The 23,206-nt window shown below is 49.9% G+C and overlaps 1 protein-coding gene and 1 non-coding gene across 2 annotated transcripts in view; one reads left to right on the top strand and one right to left on the bottom strand.

Moving 5' to 3' along the window:
• Nucleotides 1-23,206, bottom strand: part of LOC144607741 (protein FAM171A2-like) — a 217,105-nt gene that overhangs the window by 95,604 nt on the left and 98,295 nt on the right. The window contains exon 2 of the mRNA XM_078424780.1: nucleotides 13,744-13,971. Coding sequence (XP_078280906.1) covers nucleotides 13,744-13,971 — 228 coding nt within the window. The remainder of the gene's footprint in view (nucleotides 1-13,743; nucleotides 13,972-23,206) is intronic.
• Nucleotides 21,132-21,203, top strand: trnac-gca (transfer RNA cysteine (anticodon GCA)). The gene has a single exon. It is a non-coding gene; the product is annotated as a tRNA-Cys (tRNA).

Raw genomic sequence — 23,206 nt, 5'->3', positions numbered from 1 at the left:
GTTTACGTATGGCTTCGGTAAAGGTTGTGGATTGTCCCTCATGTGTAGGATAGTGCTCGTGCATGGGGATCGCTGGTCGGCACGGATTCAATGGGCCGAAGGGCCTGTATCTCTAAACTAAACTGAACTAAAAGCAGAAAGAGAACAAAGCTGAGTAATTACAAGCTCCTGCTATAACAATTTCACACTATCTGCTCGGACGGACATGCAGAAATACTGTAGTTCTAATCTAGATGATTTATAGCTTCATCTTCAACAGAGAATCATTCAAAAATGGCAGCTCTGTAACACATCCTCTACTACTGAGCTATTTGTGGCAAGGCAGGAAATTAGACCGAGCCCTGAAGGACAGAAATAACAGGCATGGGGGCTGGCAATGTACGTTTAACAACTAGCCATTCATCAGTACACTTCATGGTTGATAATCATTAACTCCACCTCACAAGAGTATTCTCAGAAGCAGGAGCAGAACCATCTCACCCCTTAATGAGTTGCTGCCTCACCGCACCAGAGACCCAGGTTCCATCCTGACCTCGGGTGCTGTCTGCATGGAGTTTGTACCTTCTCCCCGTGACCACGTGGGTTTTCTCCAGGTGCTCCGGTTTTCTCCCACACACCAAAGATGTACAGGTTTGTAGATTAATTGGCTTTGGTAAAGACTGTAAATTGTTCCTAGTGTGTGTAGGATAGTGCTAGTGTACAGGGTGATTTCTGGTCAACGTGGACTCGGTGGGCCAGAGGGCCTGTTTCCGTGCTGTATCTCTAAACTAAACTAAACCTCTCTGCTGCTGGAAATCCCCATGATGCATGACCATTCAAGAGGAAGCTCCTCCTCATCTCTGCCTTCACTGGGGATTCCTTGTTCTCAACCTTGCCTCTCATTCTAGCTTCCCTCACCAGGGCAGAGCATCCTCTCCCCAGGGGTCGACCGACTGATGGATTGTGAGTTGGAGATGAGGAGGAATTTCTTTCGTCAGAGGGTGGTGAATCTGTGGAATTCATTGCCACAGACGGCTGTGGAGGCCAAATCAGTGGATATGTTTAAAGTGGAGATTGACAAGTCCTTGATTAGTAAGGGCATCAAAGGTCACGAGTAGAATGGGGTTGAGAGTGTTGAGAAAATAGATCAGCCATGATCGAATGGCAGAACACACTCGATGGGTCGAATGGTCTAATTCTGCTCCTCTCTCTTGTGATCTTCCCTGAAGGGACTCATAGAAACATAGAAAATAGGTGCAGGAGGAGGCCATTTGGCCCTTCGCGCCAGCACCGCCATTCATTGTGATCATGGCTGATCGTCCACAATCAGTAACCTGTGCCTGCCTTCTCTCCATATCTCTTGGTTCCGCTAGTCTCTAGCGCTCTATCTAACTCTCTCTTAAATTCATCCAGTGATTTGGCCTCCACTGCCCTCTGTGGCAGAGAATTCCACAAATTCACAACTTTCTGGATGAAAAGGTTCCTTCTCACCTCAGTTTTAAATGGCCTCCCCTTTATTCTAAGACTGTGGCCCCTGGTTCTGGACTCGCCCAACATTGGGAGCTAGTAGATCCTGACTTAGATCCAGCGCTATGTACAGTACTTCAGCACTCACTGCACTCTCAATAGCTGACACGTGGTTTTCATCATCATAATCATAATCATACTTTATTAGCCAAGTATGTTTTGCAACATACGAGGAATGTCATTTGCCATACAGTCATACCAATAAAAAGCAACAGAACGCACAAAATACATTTTAACATGAACATCCACCACAGTGATTCCTCCACATTCCTCACTGTGATGGAAGGCGAAAATAAAAGTTCACTCTCTTCCCTTCTTTGTTCTCCTGCGGTCGGGGGCCTCGAGCCTTCCGTTGACGGGGCGATCTTGGCCCCGTAACCGGCGGTCGGGCCCTCCGTGTCGGGGCGATCAAACTCCTACATCGGGGGATCTCAGCTCCTCCCCGCTGGGCAATCAGACCTCAGGTCGGGGCTAGTCGAGCCTCGTGCGGCTTTGGGGCTTCCCGACACTGGTCTCTACCCGAGACTGCGGTGGGGCTCAAAGTCAGTCCCGAGCAAGGCCACCAGCTCCACGATGTTAGGCCACAGAGCGACCGGAGATACCATCCGGAAAACAATCGCAACTCCGGCAAGGTAGGAGATTGAAAACATTTCCTCCGACCCCACCCCCACATAAAACAAACCAGAGAACATTTACACATATTTTAAAAACACACTAAAAATAACAAAAAAAGACAAAAAGACAGACAGACCATTGGCAAGGCTGCCATCGCTGACGGCGCCACCCTAAAGTTTTCCTACTTTAGTTTAGTTTAGAGATACAGTGTGGAAACAGGCCCTTGGTCTCACTGAGTCCGCACTGACCGGCGATCATCCCATCCCATATTCTACACATTAGGAACAATATACAGAGGGCAATTAACCTACAAACATGCACGTCTTTGGAATGTGGGAGGAAACCGGAGCATCCAGAGAAAAACAACTGGGTCACAGGGGGAGCATGCAAACTCCGTACAGACAGCGCCCGTAGTCAGGATGGAAGAAGGGTCTCTGGCGTTGTAAGGCAGCAACTCTACCGCTGCACCACCGTGTCACCCAGTATTGCACCCTGCCTTCCCACTATCTTGCTGAAACTGCAAGGTAACCTGCTGTGCCAGGTATGTATGCTCAAGGGATTACATAAGTATTTTGTGGTCATTTTTACAAGTAATGAACCACTGGTAAATGGGACTAGCTTCGATGGGGAATGTTGGACGAATTGGGCTGAGGGGCCTGTTTCCATGCTACAACCTACACTGTAAATGGACAACCTACACTGTAAATGGACAACCTACACTGTAAATGGACAAGGACACCCACAACCTACACTGTAAATGGACAACCTACACTGTAAATGGACAACCTACACTGTAAATGGACAACCTACACTGTAAATGGACAAGGACACCCACAACCTACACTGTAAATGGACAACCTACACTGTAAATGGACAACCTACACTGTAAATGGACAAGGACACCCACAACCTACACTGTAAATGGACAACCTACACTGTAAATGGACAAGGACACCCACAACCTACACTGCAGCACCAAGATGACATTTTCCTTAAATTTTCCTTAAGTGAATGCCCTCAAATTTTTCCACATTTTATTCCATCTTTCCATCTGCCCAGTCACTTAAGCTGCCAATATTTATAATCTCCGAGTCCTCTTCACAACTTGCTTTCCAAACTTCTTTTATACTGTCAGAAAATGTAGTTACAGGTCAGTCTCAGTCTCACACTCAGTCCCTTCATTTTGTTTACTTCTGTGGATGTTGCTGGCAGTGCCACCTGTCTGAGGTGGCAGTTCAGAGCCAACCACATGGGCATATCCAGTTTTAGTGTAGTTTAGATTTAGATTTAGATTTAGAGATACAGCGCGGAAACAGCCCCTTCGGCCCACCGGGTCCGCGCCGCCCAGCGATCCCTGCACATTAACACTATCCTACACGCACTACTGACAATTTTTACATTTACCCAGTCAATTAACCTACACACCTGTACGTCTTTGGAGTGTGGGAGGAAACCGAAGATCTCGGAGAAAACCCATGCAGGTCACGGGGAGAACGTACAAACTCCTTAGTCAGGATCGAACCTGAGTCTCCGGCGCTGCACTCCCTGTAAGGCAGCAACTCTACCACTGCACCATCGTGCCGCACGAGTTTTGTTTATTGTCACGTGTACAGTGGAAACCTATTTTACTGCCTCCTATCCAGTCAGTGAAAAGCCAACACATGATTACAATCAAGCTATTCACAGTGTACAGATACAGGATTAAGGAAATAAAATTTAGTGCAAGATAAAGTCCAGTAAAATCCAATTAAAGATAGACTGAGGGTCTCCAATGAGGTGGATGGTAGGTCAGTACCACTCTCTAGTTGCAGTAGGATGGTTCAGTTGCCTGATAACAGCTGGGAAGAAACTGTCCCTAAATCTGGAGGTGTGCGTGTGCGTGTGGGAGAGGGGAGAAGAGGGAGTGACTGGTCCTTGATTATGCTGCTGGCCTTGCTGAGGCAGCATGAGGAGTAGATGGAGTCAATGGAAGGGAGGTTGGTTTGCATGATGGTCTGGGCTGCGTCCACTACACTGCACTACACACGTCCACGTCCACGTGCGGTCTAGGATGGAGCTGTTCCCAAACTGTGATGTGATGCATCTCAATAGTATAGTTCTATGTTATCCCATTTTCACATTTACTCCCTCCACTCTCGGGGCAATCTACAGAGGCCAATTAACCTACACATCCACAGGTCTTTGGGTTATGGGAGGACACTCGAGCACCTGGAGTAAATCCATGTGGTCACAAGGAGAACGTGGAAACTCCACACAGACAGCAGCCACAGTTAGGATCCAACCCAGGTCTCGGGCTCTGTGGGGCAACAGCACTACCTGCTCAGCCTCTCTGCCGCCTGCTTGAAAAAAATCTTCACAATAAACTTCTGAATTTGGTTTGATTTAAAATATGAAGTATATTTGATTTTGGCAACTGATGTTATCTGGCCTGTATCCGACCCAAACGTCACCCATCCTTTTTCAGCAGAGATGCTGCCTGTCCCGCTGAGTTACTCCAGCACTTTGTGCCTAACTTCGGTATAAAGCAGCATCTGCAGTTCCTTTCACCACACCACTTGGTATTCCTTAGACAAACTCAGGGAACTGCTCAAAATAACATGGAATTATAGAGTGTGAATGCCAAGTCAGGATCTCTGCCAAACACCAACAACCATTGAGGCTTGAAAACAGAATAAGTGCTCTCTCACACAAAGTCCCAGAGGACCTTATCCATTTGCACAGAACACAAGAACTTGCAATTTCACTGAAAAGAAAAATTCATCTGGCTACAAATCATAGCTGGAAATCTAATATATTCAAGTTCCCTTCAGACTTCAATGTGAAAATCTGGAATTAATGCATTACTTAAGAAAATACAGAGGTATACACAGCAAAGCTGGAGTAACTCAGTCAGTCAAGTAGCTTCTCTGCAGAAAAGGAATAGATGACGTTTCGGGTCGAGGCCCTTCCTCAACCCAACATTTTGTGTCTATCTATGGTGTAAAAAACAGCATCTGCAGTTCCTTCCTGCAAATACAGAGGTGTGCACCTCTAGAGAGAAGGAATGGGTGACATTTCAGGTTGAGACCCTTCTTCAGTCTGAAATATCACCCATTCCTTCTCTCCAGAGATGCTATGGCGAGTCTGGAGGCTTGTTCTTTGTTAAAGAAGTTTATTGCGGCAGCAATATTCAGTTACAAAGTATAACAAACGAGATTACAGACAACCATTAACTTAAACTGTTCGCTTCGAAGTTCTCTTCCCACTGACTGGTGGGCGCCTTAGACAAACTCAGGGAACCACCACCTGACCTTGCTGGCCAATCCGAGGGTTCGACTCTCAGGACCAATCCCTATGGTCGCTACATGACCCCCCCCCCAGAACCTGAGATACGGAATCTAGCAGGGAGCCGGATTTCGCGACCAGAACGAGTAATGAGAGGGGCTGCAGGCACCACAGGAGCAGGGGGTCCCGGGTCAGGTGGAACTGCAGGAGGACGGCCCCGCCGAGGCGGCTGACCGACCAGGACAGGGCGGTCCTGATCCAAGTGTGCAGGTTTGAGCCTGGACACAGAGACGAGCTCACTCCTGCCCCCAACATCCAAGGTGAAGGTGACCGTCCCTTTACGCAACATGTGGAACGGTACTTCATAGACCCTCTGCAACGGGGAACGATGGGCATCTCTACGCAGAAACACAAATTCACAGTCCTTCAAGGCAGGCGGTTCATGCACCATGGAACACCCGTGACGTGAAGTAGGAACTGGAGCCAGGGAACCCACTCGCGCCCGGAGTGATGCTAAAACCGACGGAACTGAGGGCTGCTGACCAGAGGACTCTGGAAGGAAATCCCCGGGCACTCTGAGTGGCGAGCCATATACCAGTTCCGCGGACGAAGTTCCGAGATCCTGCTTAGGAGCAGTACGGATGCCCAAAAGTACCATGGGGAGCTGGTCTACCCAATCAGGGCCGTCCAGCCACGCACCGAGGGCTGCCTTAAGCTGCCTGTGAAACCGTTCCACGAGCCCATTAGCCTGTGGGTGGTACACCGTGGTCTGCTGCAACCTGGAACTGTACAGCTCTGCTAGCATAACCCAAAGGGTAGAGGTGAACTGGGACCCCCGGTCGGTGGTAATGACGGACGGAACACCGAAACGGGCCACCCAATGGAGGGCCAGGACCCGGGCACAAGAGGCGGCGGAGGTGTCGGACAACGGGAAGGCCTCCGGCCAATGGGTAAATCGGTCAACCACCGTGAGTAGGTGAGTGTAGCCCCTAGAGGAAGGTAAAGGCCCAACTAAGTCAACGTGAATATGGAAAAAACGGACCGCAGGGACCGCAAACTCCTCCACCAGAGGTTGGACATGCCGGTGAACTTTAGCGGTCTGGCAGGGAACACAGGACCGGGCCCAATTGGCTACTTGCTTCCGCAGTCCATGCCACACAAACCGAGCGGCTACTAAGGCAGAGGTGGAGCGAATGGACGGGTGCGGCAGCCCATGAATGGCATCAAACACCCGGCGCTGAAGGGCGGCCGGCACCACCGGCCTAGGGCAGGGAAGGGAAACATCACACCAGACTTTTGTACCCGCAGGCCCGCAAGCCACTTGGGCCAACTTCAACCCCGAAGTGGTGGACTGGTATGCTGAGGCAGTGTCTGCCAGGCGCTGTGCCTCCGCAAGCTCCTGGAAATCCACCTCGCATTCCACCGCTGAAATTGGGGAAATGGCTGGCCGGGACAGGGCATCAGCAATGGCATTCAGCTTACCCGCGACGTGACGGACATCGGTGGTAAACTCTGAGATGGCAGTCAGGTGCCGCTGCTGGCGGGCTGACCATGGGTCGGAAACTTTCGAAAAAGCAAATGTCAATGGCTTGTGGTCAGTAAAGGCCACAAATGGGCGGCCTTCTAGAAAATACCTAAAGTGGCGGACGGCTAAATATAGAGCCAGAAGCTCTCGGTCAAAGGCGCTATATTTCAGCTCAGCCGGATTAAGCTGTCGGCTGAAAAACGCCAAGGGCTGCCAACTGCCATCTACCTGCTGTTCCAAAACCCCTCCAACCGCCACGTCGGACGCATCGACCGTCAGGGCCGTGGGGGCTGAGGCACTCGAGTGGACGAGCATGGTGGCGTCTGCCAGAGCCACTTTAGCTGCCTCAAAGGCCGTCTCAGCGGCCGCGGACCACTCCAACTCGACAGGTTTGCCTGCGAGACACTGGAAGAGCAGACGCATGATCTGTGCCGCTGCCGGCACGAACCTGAGATAGAAATTCACCATACCCACGAACTCCTGCAACCCCTTTACCGTGGTGGGCCGCGGGAAGGCACGGACAGCCTCCACCTTCTCGGGCAAAGGAGTGGCGTCGGCTGAGGTGATCCGGTGTCCTAAGAATTCAATAGAGAGGAGGACAAATTGACACTAGGAGGGGTGGATGATGAACCCGTGGTCTTGAAGTCGCTTGAACACGGTCCACAAATGGACCAGGTGTTCCTGCTCCGAGCGACTGGCGACCAGGATATCATCCAAATAAATGAAAACAAAAGACAAATCCCGACCAACATGGTCCATAAGCCGCTGGAAAGCCTGTGCCGCGTTTTTCAAACCGAAAGACATACGCAACCATTCGAACAACCCGAACGGAGTGATCGTGGCAGTCTTTGGTATGTCCTCCGGATGCACAGGAATCTGGTGGTAGCCCCGCACCAAATCAAATTTGGAGAATACCATTGCACCTTCCAGCCTAGACGAGAAGTCCTGGATGTGTGGTATGGGGTAGCAGCCAGGACCGCAGCATACGGGTCGGAGGCCGCGACGACGGCCTGGATAATCGGGCTGGGCGGGGTGGCAGGCGGTGGAGCAGCGGGCTCATCGCTGCTAGCGGAGGGTCGAAGGTCTTTACCTCGGACATCGGGTACTAGCGAAAAGGCCCAGAGGAAATCTGCGCCTAGGATTGCCTGACCGACTTCCGCGACAATAAACGACCATTCGTACGTGCGGGTGCCTAAGGACAGAGACATTGGCCGCGTACCATACGTGCGGACGGTGCTACCGTTAACCGCGATGAGGGTAGGCCCTCTCTTACCCGATCGGGTTTCGAGGTCGGTCGGCGGTATGATGCTGACTATGGCTCCCGTGTCGACCAAGAACTCTGTGTCCGTGAATCGATCTCTGACGTAGAGGCGTCGGTTCTGGCCAATCGCAACTGCCTCTATGTACGATCGGCCGAGACATTTCCCGAGAAAGTGCAAGGTGAGCGGCAGTTATGGGCTTCTCCACCCCATCGCAGATGATAATAAAACCAGCCACGCTTGTGCGGATCTTTTTGGAGGGGTTTCGGAGAAATGGCGGGAGTCACGGCGCCATCTTGGTGCCGCTGCGGGCTGCCTGATGGTGCCGAGACCCTGTTGATCGAACTGTATTTTTTCGATTTCGCCGCCATGAGCGCATCAGCTTTCTCCGCGTATGCCACGGGGTCCTTAAAAGAACAATCCGTGAGCATAAGCCTAACATCTTCTGGAAGTTGCTCTCGGAATGCCTGCTCGAACATGAGGCAATCCTTGTGCTCACCTGCCAGCGCCAACATTTCGGCCATGAGGGCGGACGGCAGCTGATCTCCGAGATCCGGTAGGTGCATAAGCCTCTCAGCTCGATCATGCCTACTGAATCCGAAGGTTCGAAGCATGAGTACCTTCAGCGCCTCGTACTTGCCCTCTGCCGGAGGGGAAGTGATGAACTGCATCACCTGCGCGGACGTCTCCGGCGGTAGGGCGCTGACCAGGTAATAATACTTTGTCTCGTCCACCGAGATGTTTCTCAGGTGGAACTGCGCTTCAGCATGGGCAAACCAAAGGTGGGGTTGATGTGCCCAAAACGGAGGAAGATGAACGCTGACCGCGTTTAGCTGCGGTACGCCGGGCGTTAGAACCGAAGAAGGGGCGTCTTGTCCCTCCATGGTAGATGATCGGCTAGATCATGTCGGGGTCACCAATATGGCGAGTCTGGAGGCTTGTTCTTTGTTAAAGAAGTTTATTGCGGCAGCAATATTCAGTTACAAAGTATAACAAACGAGATTACAGACAACCATTAACTCAAACTGTTCGCTTCGAAGTTCTCTTCCCACTGACTGGTTTTGGGCGCCAAAACCACCACCTGACCTTGCTGGCCAATCCGAGGGTTCGACTCTCAGGACCAATCCCTATGGTCGCTACAATGCTGCCTGTCCTGAGTTACTCCAGCATTTTGTGTCTGCCTTCGATTTAAACCAGCATCTGCAGTTCTTTCCTACACAAATACAGAGGTATGTTGGGTCTATATTTATTTATTCAGTTATATTTATTCAGTTTCAGTTTATTATCACGTGTACTGAGGTACAGTGAAAAGCTTTTGTTGCGTGCTAACCAGCCAGCAGAAACAATCGAGCCATTTACAGATACAGGATAAGGGAATAACCAGTTACAAAACCTCCAATATTTTATGTATTATTGTGTTCTTGGGAGCACGGATGAAGTCATGACCCACAACAAAAAAAAGTCAGATAATGGATTACATGGAAACCAGAGGAATGGGAATTAAGTGGCTGCCTTGAGAGATGGCATCGACATTAAATTGAATAATTTCCCAATTCAAATTGGAAATAATAAATAATGAAAAGATTTAACTCATTGCTTTTGTGCCTCATTAGACATGTCCCAAAGCCCCAATCCTCAAAAATTATTACCCAAGCAAACTGTTACAAAAAGTCCTTAGCAAGAAGCAATTCACACTCATCGCTAAAATGGAATCAGGAGTGGAATAACTTTGTTGTTGTTCTTCTACCTCAGAAACTGAAGACAGGATCTTCGAGTCACTTAAAAGTTATTCACAGGCATCCCTGGGAGGAGGATTTTGAAGACTTCTATTTCCTTGCCTTACCCTCTTGCTAAATCTATTCCCATAAAGCAGACTGGGCTTGCAGGAAGGCTCTTCTTCGATCATTAATGGTCCGATCAGACTGGAGAAGCTGGTGATGAAGGAGGTTGGTGAGGGGTTTAACACAGGCATCAAGATCACCAGTGGTTTCAATAAGTGAAGCTCTTCCCTTCAGTCAATAGCTTAAGGATGAGGTATTCAACATTTTAATCAAAGAACACGAGGGGTTGAGTAAAGCAAATGTTATTTCTTGAATCAGAAGGAAATTAGAAACTGGAATCCGTAGTTTATGAAGGTGGTAAAAATAGAACCAATCAGGACTTGAGAAAAAAACTGGATGTACGTGAATGATAACAATCTGCACAGGTACCCACCACAGGTACCCACCACAGGTACCCACCACAGGTACCCACCACAGGTACCCACCACAGGTACCCACCACAGGTACCCACCAAAGCAGGGGAGTAGTATTGATGGGAAAGCCCTTTGTGAAGTTGGCATAGATGGGCCAGATGGCCTTCTCCTGGGCAACAAGGACTCCCCTATTTGGTGACTCAATGATCCCTCTCGATTAGCACGGGTGTCAGAGGTTATAGGGTGAAGGCAGGAGAATGGGGTTAGGAGGGAGAGATGGATCAGCCATGATTGAAAGGCGGAGTAGACTTGATGGGCCAAATGGCCTAATTCTACTCCTATTCCTTCTGACCTCTCCTGGCTCTAGGCATGGCAATGGGGCACAAATCCACAGCTATGCAGTAGAGAGATGTGGGCAGGGCAGAACTGGAGCAGCCAAAGGTATACACACGGACCAGCGTCCGACACAATGTGGCCGATACACACGGACCAGCGCCCAGCACAGTGTGGCCCCCGGTGGGGGTCCCTCTACGCAGGGATTCTGCCCCTCTCCATCGGGGGCCTGGCGTGGGGTTACTGCACCGAGGAGTTCCCTGCAGCCTGTTTCTCGCGCGGTTCACAGAACCGCCAGCCGCCTGCCACTGTTGCGGGCTGGAAGAGTCTGTGTACCACGTGTACATGGAGCGTGTGAGGATGCAGCCCCTGTTCCAATATCTAAAGGGGCTACTCCTTGCCTTCTGGCTGCACTTCACACCCACCATCGTCATCTCTGGACACCCTGTGCGTAAGGGAGAGGGTGGAGGAGGGGGCCGAGGATGTCCTGGTTGGGTTGCTCCTGGGCCTGGCCAAGCTGGCCATCCGCGAGTCACGGCGCCAGGCGGAAGAGGGCTCTGCCCGAGCCGGCTGCCTGCCCCTTTTCCGGGGTTACGTCCGCGCCCGGGTGGTGTTGGAGAGGGACTACGCGCTGTTCACGGGCACCCTGGGGGATTGCCGGGACTGCTGGGCACCGCGGGGGTGGAGTGCACTGTCCCCTCTAGAAGGATTGTATTATAGTTATTTGAACATTTTGTGTCTTCGATAATTTGATGATTTTGTATTACGGTGGTAGGTGTGTGGGTCACCACAGTTTGGTTTTGTATTATTTGGTATTGAATAGATTATTTTTGATACAAAAACAAAGGAGTACACATGCAGACAAGGAAAGAACACGGGAGTTGAGTGTCGACACTGTCTGAGGTGGGAATGAAGCCAGCCCCTCTACCCTGATGCTGACAACTGCACAGCTGGAGGTTGCTGGCAGACACATACAACTATATAGAGTTACTGGACCAAGTGGACCCGTTGGGCCCAAACCTCTCCTGCATTGGTGCAGCATCCTCTCCTCCCCCCCCTCCCCTCCCTCCTCCCCCTCCCTCCCCCCTTCCCCCCACTCCATCCACCTTATCCTCCCTCCTCCCCCTCCCTCCTCCACTCCCTTCATCCCCCCTCCCTCCCTTCAGAGGAGATAGATTTAAACTTTAAAATGTGAATAACTTTATAAAAAATATAGCACCGATTTCAATGAAACTTCTTCCATTAGCAACTGTGAGTAAGGTGGGCCTACAATTGTCGCACTGTCGGGTACCGTTTTGGCTGGAGATCAGGAAGAAACAAACAAGAGTCTTAGTATATAGATGAGAGGTATAGATAGGTTAGACATTCAAAACCTGTTTCCCAGTATGGAATTAACAGACTGGAGGCCATAGCTTTAATGTGGGAGGGGCAAAGTTTGAAGATGTGAGGGACAAGTTTTTTTTACACAGAGGGTGGTGAATGCCTGGAACAGGCGACTGGGGTGGTGATGGAGGCAGCTACGATAGTGGCATTTAAAAGACTATTGGACTATATTAACATGCAGGGAATGGATATGAATTATGTGCAGAGAGTCAAGAGTTGGCCTTGGCATCATAATAGACACAAAATACTGGAGTAACTCAGCAGGACAGGCAGCATCTCTGGAGAGAAGGAACGGGTGACGTTTCGGGTCGAGATCCTTCTTCAGACCTGAAACGTCACCCATTGCTTCCACCCAGAGATGCTGCCCGACCCGCAGAGTTATTCCAGCATTTTGTGTCTATCTGCAGTGTAAGCTAGCATCTGCAGTTCCTTCCTACACATTTGGTTTTAGCATCATGGTCAGCTCAAACAGTGTGGACCGAAGGGCCTGTTCCTGTGCTACACTATCCACGTTCTATGTCCGATGCTGTGTCGATCCCTGCATATACCCTGTGTGAGCCCTTCCCCAAACAGGCTAATGCAGCAATCAGCTTTACTTAGGGTTGCCAACTTCCTCACTCCCAAATACGGGACAAGGTGACGTCACCGCCCTGCGCCCCACGTGACCTCACCCAGCCAGCCGCCTGGGCGGCCGCCATTGGTGGAGCTGGAGCACGTGGCCGCTGGCTGGCTGAGGTCACGTGGGGCGCGGGGCGGTGACGTCACCCTTTGTCCCTTATTTTGGAGTGAGGAAGTTGGCAACCCTACTAATACAGGACAAGGGCAGTCCCGTACGGGACAAACTAATTTAGCCCAAAATACGGGATGTCCCGGCTAATACGGGACAGTTGGCAACCCGAGCCTTACTGCATCTCAGACAATCTTCCCTGATGGAAACTCTAATTGCCTGGTTGTGGAACAGGCCCTTCAGCCCACCAAGTCTGTGCTAAACACAATCCCAAGACCAACTCCAATCTGTCTGCACATAATCCACATCCCTCCAATGCCTGCATATCCATGTGCCTATCCCAAAGTCTCTTACCTTATGGATTCTCTATGAGAGTTTTTCTAGTTTGATTTTAGTTTATTGTCACGTGTACTGAGGTACAGTGTAAAACTTTGTTGCATGCTAGCTACATGATTACAATTGAGCTGTCCACTTTGAACAGATACAGGATAAAGGGAATAACGTTTAGTGCAAAATAAATTCCAATAAAGTCCGATTAAAAATAGTCCGAGGGTCTCTAATGAGGTAGATAGTAGCTCAGGACCGCTCTTTGGTTGTGGTAGGATGGTTCAGTTGTCTGATAGCAGATGGGAAGCAACTGTCCCTGAATCTGGACGAGTGCGTTTTCACACTTCTGTACGTTTTGCCTGATGGGAGAGGGGGGAAGAGGGGGGAAGAGGGAGTGACCGGGGGGAGACCACTCCTTGATTTTGCTGCTGGCCTGTGCTGGCAGAGAGAACGTTCATTTTGGGGATTTGTTTCTGCCTCTGCATGTTGAGGCAGAGAGACGTTAAACACTGCCGACCCATCTTCAAATGACTTTCCCAGCAATTAGCAGCACTTAATAATATATCACCTAAAAACATCGCAGAGTTGCTGCTGTCAGCTTCTCACTTACGTGGTGTTTTTTTGGCGTGCCAGGGGGCAGAGTTGGTAACAAAGCCGTGCTTTGCAGCGCCGACCACGAGCCATGTTCCCAGCCGGTACTGTACGGTGATCAGCGCCACGCCATCCTTGTCCGTCGTCCCTGCAGCTAACCACGACTGGTTTGTGTAGAGGTCCACCGCGGCCTCCGCCAGAGGAGACAGGTCACCGTTGTCGAAAACTTGCACTTTTATCGACACCTCTGAAAGGAGAGGGAGAAGTGGCCCATTAGTGCTACTTTGGCCCAGACTAGTCTCCAGCCCAGTCCACGCCCGCGCGCCGGACACCCGGGTTCGATCCCGACTACAGGCGCCGTCTGTACGGAGTTTGTACGTTCTCCCCGTGACCTGCGTGGGTTTTCTCCGAGATCTTCGGTTTCCTCCCACACTCCAAAGACGTACAGGTATGTAGGTTAATTGGCTGGGTAAATGTAAAAATTGTCCCTAGTGTGTGTAGGATAGTGTTAATGTGCGGGGATCGCTGGTCGGCGCGGACCCGGTGGGCCGAAAGGGCCTGTTTCCACGCTGTATCTCTAAACTCTTTTTATTACAAAATTGAAATGATTCAATCGTTTACCATAAGATTTACACAACAAACCAGAAAAAAACATCTACCATCACGGTATAAAATCTCCAAGTATTCTTCCCATTAAACATCAAATGATGATGTTACAATCCTGATCCAGGACACAGTTAACCCTGCGGTGCCCAGTGGTCTCGGAACCCTCCATGGTGCCTGTAGATGCGTCCGTGCCCGGGTGGTGTTGGAGAGGGACCGCGCGCTGTCCACGGGCACCCTGGGGGATTTCCGGGACCGCTGGGCACCGCAGGGGATTGGATGTATCCTGGATGGGGATTGTAATATAATTGTATAATAGTTTCAATTGTTTGTATAGTATTCTGGTGGTGGGTTCTGTTTTGGTTTTATTGTATTGTACATATTATTTTAATATTTGAATAAAATATTTTTGATTAAAAAAAACCAAAATGCTGCCTGTAGACACCAGGTGTTGTTTGTCAGGGGCCACACAGGGGCCACACAGGGGCCACACAGGGGCCACACAGGGGCCACACAGGGGCCTCACAGGGGCCACACAGGGGCCACACAGGGGCCACACAGGGGCCACACAGGGGCCACACAGGGGCCACACAGGCACGGGTGTAACCTGGGGAAGGGGGCAGGCAGGCAGGCAGTCAGTCGGCTCAGCCAGAGCCTTGGTCAGCCTGGCGCCATGACACAAGAATGGCCAGCTTGACCAGGCCCAGAGGCACACATGGCCCACACTCCACCATGTGCCCACACTCCACCATGTGCCCACACTCCACCATGTGCCCACACTCCACCATGTGCCCACACTCCACCATGTGCCCACACTCCACCATGTGCCCACACTCCACCATGTGCCCACACTCCACCATGTGCCCACACTCCACCATGTGCCCACACTCCACCATGTGCCCACACTCCACCATGTGCCCACACTCCACCATGTGCCCACACTCCACCATGTGCCCACACTCCACCATGTGCCCACACTCCACCATGTGCCCACACTCCACCATGTGCCCACACTCCACCATGTGCCCACACTCCACCATGTGCCCATACACTTCAAGATGAAGTGCCCAATTGTACAACATACCAGCTTACCAGCTGTCGACTAACAGAACAAGATTGGTTTCAGTTTAGTTTAGTTTAATATCACGAGCACTGAGGTGCTAACCAATCAGCAGAAAGACAATACATGATTACAATCGAGACATCCACAGTTGCTGTTTCAACTATAAGGCAGCCAGCCCAGGCTTCAACTTGAATTGATGAGACACTGACTTACAGCAATGTCCTAAACATCTCGACTAATACGAATCATGCATCTCAATAATTGTCTACAGCTTATAGCGGGCAGCACGGTGGTGCAGCGATAGAGTTGCTGCTTCACAGCGCCAGAGACCCAGGTTTGATCCAGACTATGGGTGCTGTCTGTACGGAGTTTGTACATTCTCCCTGTGACCACGTGGGTTTTCTTCGGGTGGTCCGGTTTCCCTCCCACACTCCAAAGACTTGCAGGTTTGTAGGTTAATTAGCTTCAGCAAAATTGTGGCTAGTGACTAGGATAGTGCTGGTGTATGTAGGTCACTGGTTGGCACGGACTCGGTCTACTGACAGCCTGTTTCTGCGCTGTGTCTCGAAAGTCTACCTGTACCATTACATCACCAAAGTTCCCATGTTGCAGATGGGAGAACAGAGCAGTAATAAGAAGAATAATGAGGCTCTCACTAGGGCCGGCCTCCTCTATATCCCACAGCTCTGCTCTTGCTCCCCCTCTCCCCATTCGTTACAAGGATAGAGTCCCCCTTGTCATAGAAACATAGAAAATAGGTGCAGGAGGAGGCCATTCGGCCCTTTGAGCCAGCACCGCCATTCATTGTGATCATAGTTGATCGTCCCCAATTAATACCCTATGCCTGCCTTCTCCCCATATCCCTTGATTCCGCTAGCCCCTGGAGCTCTATCTAACTCTCTCTTAAATCCATCCAGTGATTTGGCTTCCACTGCCCTCTGTGGCAGAGAATTCCACTTTTCTTTTCTGCTTCACAATGATAGGAAGAGCCAACATCGAAGGATGAAAAAGTGACCTTGCTATGAAGGCTTGGCTGCCACAAGCCAGTTATCCCTGTGGTAACGTTCCTGACACCTCCTGCTTAAAACCCAAAAGGTCAGAAGGATCATGAGGCCCCGCTTTCATGGTCCGTATTCATACTGAAAATCAAGATCAAGCGAGCTTTTGTCCTTCTGCTCCACGGAAGGTTTCTGTCCTCCCTGACCTCTCCTTGTCCTCACCTTCCACCCCATCAGCCAGCGTATCCAACAAATCATCCGCCAACATTTCCGTCACCTACAACGGGACCCCACCACTGGCCACATCTTCCCATCCCCTCCCCTTTCTGCTTTCCGCAGAGACCGTTCCCTCTGTAACTCCCTGGTCCACTCGTCCCTTCCTACCCAAACCACCCCCTCCCCAGGTACTTTCCCCAGCAACCGCAGGAGATGCAACACCTGTCCCTTTACCTCCCCCCTCAACTCCATCCAAGGACCCAAACAGTCTTTCCAGGTGAGGCAGAGGTTCACCTGCACCTCCTCCAACCTCATCTATTGTATCCGCTGTTACAGATGTCAACTTCTCTACATCGGCGAAACCAAACGCAGGCTCGACGATCGTTTCGCTGAACACCTCCGCTCAGTCCACCTGATCTCCTGGTGGCTCAGCACTTCAATTCCCCCTCCCACTCCCAGTCTGACCTTTCTGCCATGGGCCTCCTCCATTGTCATAGTGAGGCCCAGCGCAAATTGGAGGAACAGCACCTCATATTTCGCTTGGGCAGTTTACACCCCAGCGGTATGAACATTGACCTCTCCAACGTCAGATGGTTCCTGTGTCCCTCTATATCCCCTCCCCCTTCCCAGATCTCCCACTGTCTCCCACCACATCCTATCTTTGTCCCGCCCTCTCCCCTGACATAAGTCTGAAGAAGGGTCTCGACCTGAAACGTCACCCATTCCTTCTCTCCTGAGATGCTGCCTGACCCGCTGAGTTATTCCAGCATTTTGTGATACCTTCGATTTGTACCAGCATCTGCAGTTATTTTCCTAGTAATAAGAAGAATGTCAGTGTCTCACCAGCCCCACTCAGTCATTTCTATTGACTGCGTCATTTGGATGTCGGCCATCAGACTCTCAAAGCATTAACTCTGTTCCAGTCTCTGCTACTGGCAGAAACGGCCAGGCAGGCAGTGAAAGATTTACGGATATACTCAAAGCCTCCGTGAAGAAATGCACCACCACACTTACTGCAGGGAATCTCTGGCCAATGTCCACACAAAGCGAAGGAGCAGCCTTCAGGGTAGCATTAGACATGTTGCATGAACACACTGGCAACACAGAGCACCCAGTGTGGAGGAGAGTGGGTGGAGCAGAGTTCTGACTGGGACAGGCAGCATCTCAGGAGAGAAGGAATGGTGATGTTTCAGGTCGAGACCCTTCTTCAGTCTGAAGAAGGGTCTCGACCTGAACAGTCACTCATTCCTTCCCTCCAGAGATGCTGCCTGTCACGTTGAGTTACTCCAGCATTTTGTGTCTATTTTCGGTGTGAACCGGCATCTGCAGTTCCTTCCTACCAAAGGGTTCTGACTGTCCACCATATCTACACCTTCCCAAACCGGTAGTTTTTGTTGAAAGCCACAGAGTACAGGGAATATCACAACGACAGACTGGGAAGAAGTAAGGGCCCAACAAGAGGGAGCTGCAGTCACAGCTGAGGGAAACACGCATTAATCTGCTGATCTTGTCACTTAATCTACACATGCTGAATAAACCATTCAGCGGTAGAGTTCCTCCCTGACAGCGAATGCAGCGCCGGAGTCCTGGGTTCCATCCCAACTACGGGTGCTGTCTGTACAGAGTTTGTACGTTCTCCCCGTGACCTGCGTGGGTTTTCTCTGAGATCTTCGGTTTCCTCCCACACTCCAGGTTTGCAGGTTAATTGGCTTGGTAAATTAAAAAAACATTGTCCCTGATGGGTATAGGATAGTATTAATGTGCAGGGATCGCTGGTCGGCACAGACCGTGGGCTGAAAGGCCCTGTTTCTCTAACCCCCCCCCCCCCACACACAGCACTGGGCTCTGCAACACAGGCCTAACTACCCCCCAGTGATGAAATCAGCAGCTCATCATCTCAAAGAAAAATACACCCTGGGGATGATGACTCTGTGAAGGAAAGTGCGTTCATTTATAATTTGCCTACAGAAAACTGTACTTGGCAAACAGCTGTAAACATCTGGGCGTGGACGACCCCAAAACACCTTGCTTTCTGGCTCCACTTTAGTCCCACCAACCTCGTCTTTGGTCACCCTGTGTGTAAGGGAGGGGTACAGCAGAGGAAGGTGGACACAAAACGCTGGAGTAACTCAGCGGGTCAGGCAGCATGTCGGGAGAGAAGGAATGGGTGACGTTTCGGGTCGAGACTCCTCTCCAGACTGATGTCAGGGGACCCTCCTCTGAAGGGTCTCGGCCCAAAAAGGCACCCATTCCTTCTCTCCACAGATGCTGCCTGACCCGCTGAGTTACTCTTGCATCTTGTGTCTACCTTCGGTTTAAACCGGCATCTGCAGTTTTTTTCCTTGAGCAGGGGATGTCCTGGTTGGGTTGTTCCTGGGCCTGGCCAAGCTGACCATTGGCATGGCATGTTGGGTTGCTCCTGGGCCTGGCCAAGCTGCCCAGTGGCATGGCATGTTGGGTTGCTCCTGGGCCTGGCCAAGCTGCCCATTGGCATAGCATGTTGGGTTGCTCCTGGGCCTGGCCAAGCTGGCCATTGGCATGGCATGTTGCCAGGCAGACGTGGGCTCTGCCTGAGCCGACTGCCCGCTCCTGTTCCGGAGTTATGTCCGTGCCCGGGAGTGCCGTGAGGATTCACACGCTGTGTCCACAGGCACCATGGAGGGGTTCTGGGACCGCTGGGGGTGTTCACTGTATCCCGGACCAGGATTGTCACATCGTTATTTGAAATTTAGTTTAGTTTAGTTTAGTTTAGAGATGCAGCACGGAAATAGGCCATTCGGCCCACTGGGTCCGCACCGACCAGCGATCCCCGCACATTAACACTATCCTACACACTCTGGGGACAATGTTACATTCATGCCAAGCCAATTAACCAACAAACCCTGTACGCCTTTGGAATGTGGGAGGAAACCAAAGATCTTGAAGAAAACCCATGCAAGTCACGGGGAGAGCGTTCAAACTCCGTACAGACAGCACCTGTAGTCGGGATCAACACGGGTCTCTGGCGCTGTGAGGCAGCAACTCTACCACTGTGCCACCATGCCACTCCCATTTAGTAATAAGAATATTTGGTCACTTTTGTATTATGGTGGTGGGGGCAATGTTATTCTTTGTTTTGTAAATATTAGTACTGTAAATAATTGAATAAATTTGGTTTTGGTTAAAGAAAACACCTCACATTAATTGATGTGTACAGTAGTGACCTCATACAGGTGTGGAAACACAACGTTAAACTCTTCGCAACACTACAAGTTTGCATTCCCATAAATCACTTTTAACAAGTCGAAACTTTGCCCAATATCTTCACAGACACACGAGACAAAACTAACAGCCCAAAATACTGTAGCACCGGCTACATCCTCAATCACTCGACGCACAAGGAACTGCAGACACTGGTAAAACACAAAGCGCCGGAGGAACTCAGCGGTTCTGGCAGTATCTGTAGATAGGTGGCGTCTCGGGTCTGAGGAAGGGTCCCGACCTGAAACATCACCCATCAGGTGCTGCCTGATCCTCTTTGAGTTACTTCAGCATTGTGTGTTTTATTATGTATCATTTGCTTCTTGGTCATACTTAAAAGGAAATATTTAGACTTTACCCTTTAGGGATACGACACGGAAACAGGCCCTTCGGCCCATCGAGTCCGCACCGACCAGCGATCCCCGTACTCTAGTGCTGTCCGACACACTCAGGACAATTTACTAATTTTACTGAAGCCAATTAACCTACAAACCTGCACATTGTTGGAGTGTGGGAGGAGACCGGAGCACCCGGAGAAAGCCCACGCGGTCACAGGGAGAACGTACAAACTCCATACAGACAGCAACGGAGGTGAGAATCAAACCTGGGTCTCTAGCGCTGTGAGGCAGCAACTCTACCACTACACCACTGTGCCGCCTTAAACTCAATTTAAAACCCCAAATATATTTATACAAAGAGAATTCTTCTTCACTGAAGGGAGGAAAGTAACAGGCAAAGCCCGCTGCAGCCATCTCTTTTTAAGTGACACTAAATGTAGTCCTCACTTTCAGACATTGACTTGCTGTTCTACATTACGCCAACCAGCTACTAATTATCACCAAGGGAACAAGCACTAGATACTCACAAGACGGCTGGTAGCGATCACATTGTGAATCTTGTTAAACCAGTTATGTTAGGTGAAGATAGACACAAAAAGCTGGAGTAACTCTGCAGGTCAAACAGCATCTCTGGAGAAAAGTTTGGTTTAAATTTAAATTGTCCCTAGTGTGTGTAGGACAGTGTTAATGTGCGGGGATCGCTGATTGGTACAGACTCGGTGGGCTGAAGGGCCTGTTTTCACACTGTATCTCTAAGACTAAAAACTAAACACTTAAAAGGTACAGGTGACATTTTGGGTCGAGACCCTTCTTCAGACTGAGAGTCAGGAGAAAGGGAAACGAGAGATATAGACGGTGAAGTCAAGAGATACAGAACAAATGAAAGAAAGATATCGTTGATGAGGTGAAACTTTCTAAACCACGGTAAAATATTGGCATAAAAAAGTATGGGGGTGCAGGTCAGTGGTAGAGCATTTGACTGCAGATCAAGAGGTCCCTGGTTCAAATCCAGGTGCCCCCTCAAATGACCTCTTTAGGGCGGCACGGTGGCGCAGCGGTAGAGTTGCTGCCTTACAGCGAATGCAGCGCCGGAGACCCGGGTTCGATTTAGACCACGGGTGCTGTCTGTACGGAGTTTGTACGTTCTCCCCGTGACCTGCGTGGGTTTTCTCCGAGATCTTCGGTTTCCTCCCACACTCCAAAGACGTACAGGTTTGTAGGTTAATTGGCTTGGTAAATGTAAAAATTGTCCCTAGTGGGTATAGGATCGTGTTAGTGTGCGGGGATCGCTGAGCGGGGCGGACCCGGTGGGCCGAAGGGCCTGTTTCCACACTGTATCTCTAAACTAAACTAAATTAAGCTAAAAAGCTCTTGCACTTTATGGATGCCTTCCACAAAACATGTAGGAAAATAACTGCAGATGCTGGTACAAATCGAAGGTTCACAAAATGCTGGAATAACTCAGCGGGTCAGGCAGCATCTTAGGAGAGAAGGAATGGGTGACGTTTCAGGTCGAGACCCTTCCATAGGACAGGTGCCTAATGCCTTACACAACTCAGGTGGTCACCGCTGATGTGGGCAACTGTTTGACAAATCATGCCCCACGATTAACAGGAATACAATGGTTCAATGGTTCTTCATTGTCACACATGCACAGCAGAGGGACATTGTTTTTGCACATCCCACTAATGCAGTCACCATATTTTGGCACCGTCTACAAAGAAAAGTCCAAAGTCTGGTCCACTTCCATGCTGGAAGTACTGGAGCTGCCCAGATCCATGAGATTTATCTACGCAACTGATGCACTGCAATGCTGAGAACTATATCTGCACTCTGTATCTTCCCCTTTGCTCTGCCTATTGTACATGAGTTTGACCTGATTGTATTTATGTATGGTGTATCTGATCTGTTTGGATAGCATGTAGAACAGAGCTTTTCACTGTACCTCAGTACTCATGAAATGAACCTAAACAACTGGTAATCCAGAAAGGCTCTGGAACCAAGGCTGCCGGGAAATCTGTGGTGAACCTATATTTTGGTATGCATGACAGTAATAAAACAACTCCAATAATAAATCAAAAAAACCAGCATGCTCCAACAAATACTCTACACATGGGCTGCCTGCCACAGGTGCAGAAACATTCACCATACAGTAGCCGGGGAAAGGGTAAATGCCACTATTACAGTAGTCACGTTTGAGAACAACCTTTTGTACGTTCTCCCCGTGACCACGTGGGTTTTCTCCGGGTGCTCCGGTTTCCTCCCACCCTCCAAAGACGTGCAAAGGAGGTTAATTGTCGAGGTAAAATGATAAATTGTGTTAGTCTGCAGGGATCGCAGGTTGGCGTTGACTCGGTGGGCCGAAGGGCCTGTGTCTGCGTTGTATCTCTAAACTAAACTAAACTAAACTAAACAGGGGTGGCAACACTTCAAATACATTTCATTGGCTATTAAACACTTTGGAACGCACAGAGGTTGCGAAAAGTTATAAAATTAATGCAAGTTCTTTCTTTTTGTGTTCAGATATGAACTCGGGTCCAATTGTTCCTGACACCTCATTGCATGGAATTTAACAGCAATTGGCAGTTAATTAATCCTGGATTCATAACAAGTGTTTGTGGAGAATACGAAGCATTGCATGGTTTCCAGATGGCTCACCAAAGCCCCATAAAAATGCTATTTCATCTCAGGGGATGTAAAAAGAAACAGAGAATTAATGAAGGCAGCCATGCGGCCTGTCCTAATATGGGCATTCATTAGTGATGCCACCATCTGCATGCAAATCACTTGTACGATTCATTTCAGAAAATGAAAACAACTTGTAAACTGTGCAAGCAAAATATGATATGGACAGGGAGAGATAAAGTGGATGTCAACACAGGAAATGTTAGAAGAAAACATGTATTGACCACAGACCTTACTAAAGTTGCTTCACAAAACTAACGAGGATTAGGAACGAAAATAATTCCTGCGCTATTACCTCAAATTGACAGCGCCAGAGACCCGGGTTCAATCCTGACTAAG

Source organism: Rhinoraja longicauda, chromosome 29, assembly GCF_053455715.1.
Source record: "Rhinoraja longicauda isolate Sanriku21f chromosome 29, sRhiLon1.1, whole genome shotgun sequence".
Lineage (NCBI taxonomy): Eukaryota > Metazoa > Chordata > Chondrichthyes > Rajiformes > Arhynchobatidae > Rhinoraja > Rhinoraja longicauda.
This window is presented reverse-complemented; position numbering and strand designations above follow the sequence as displayed.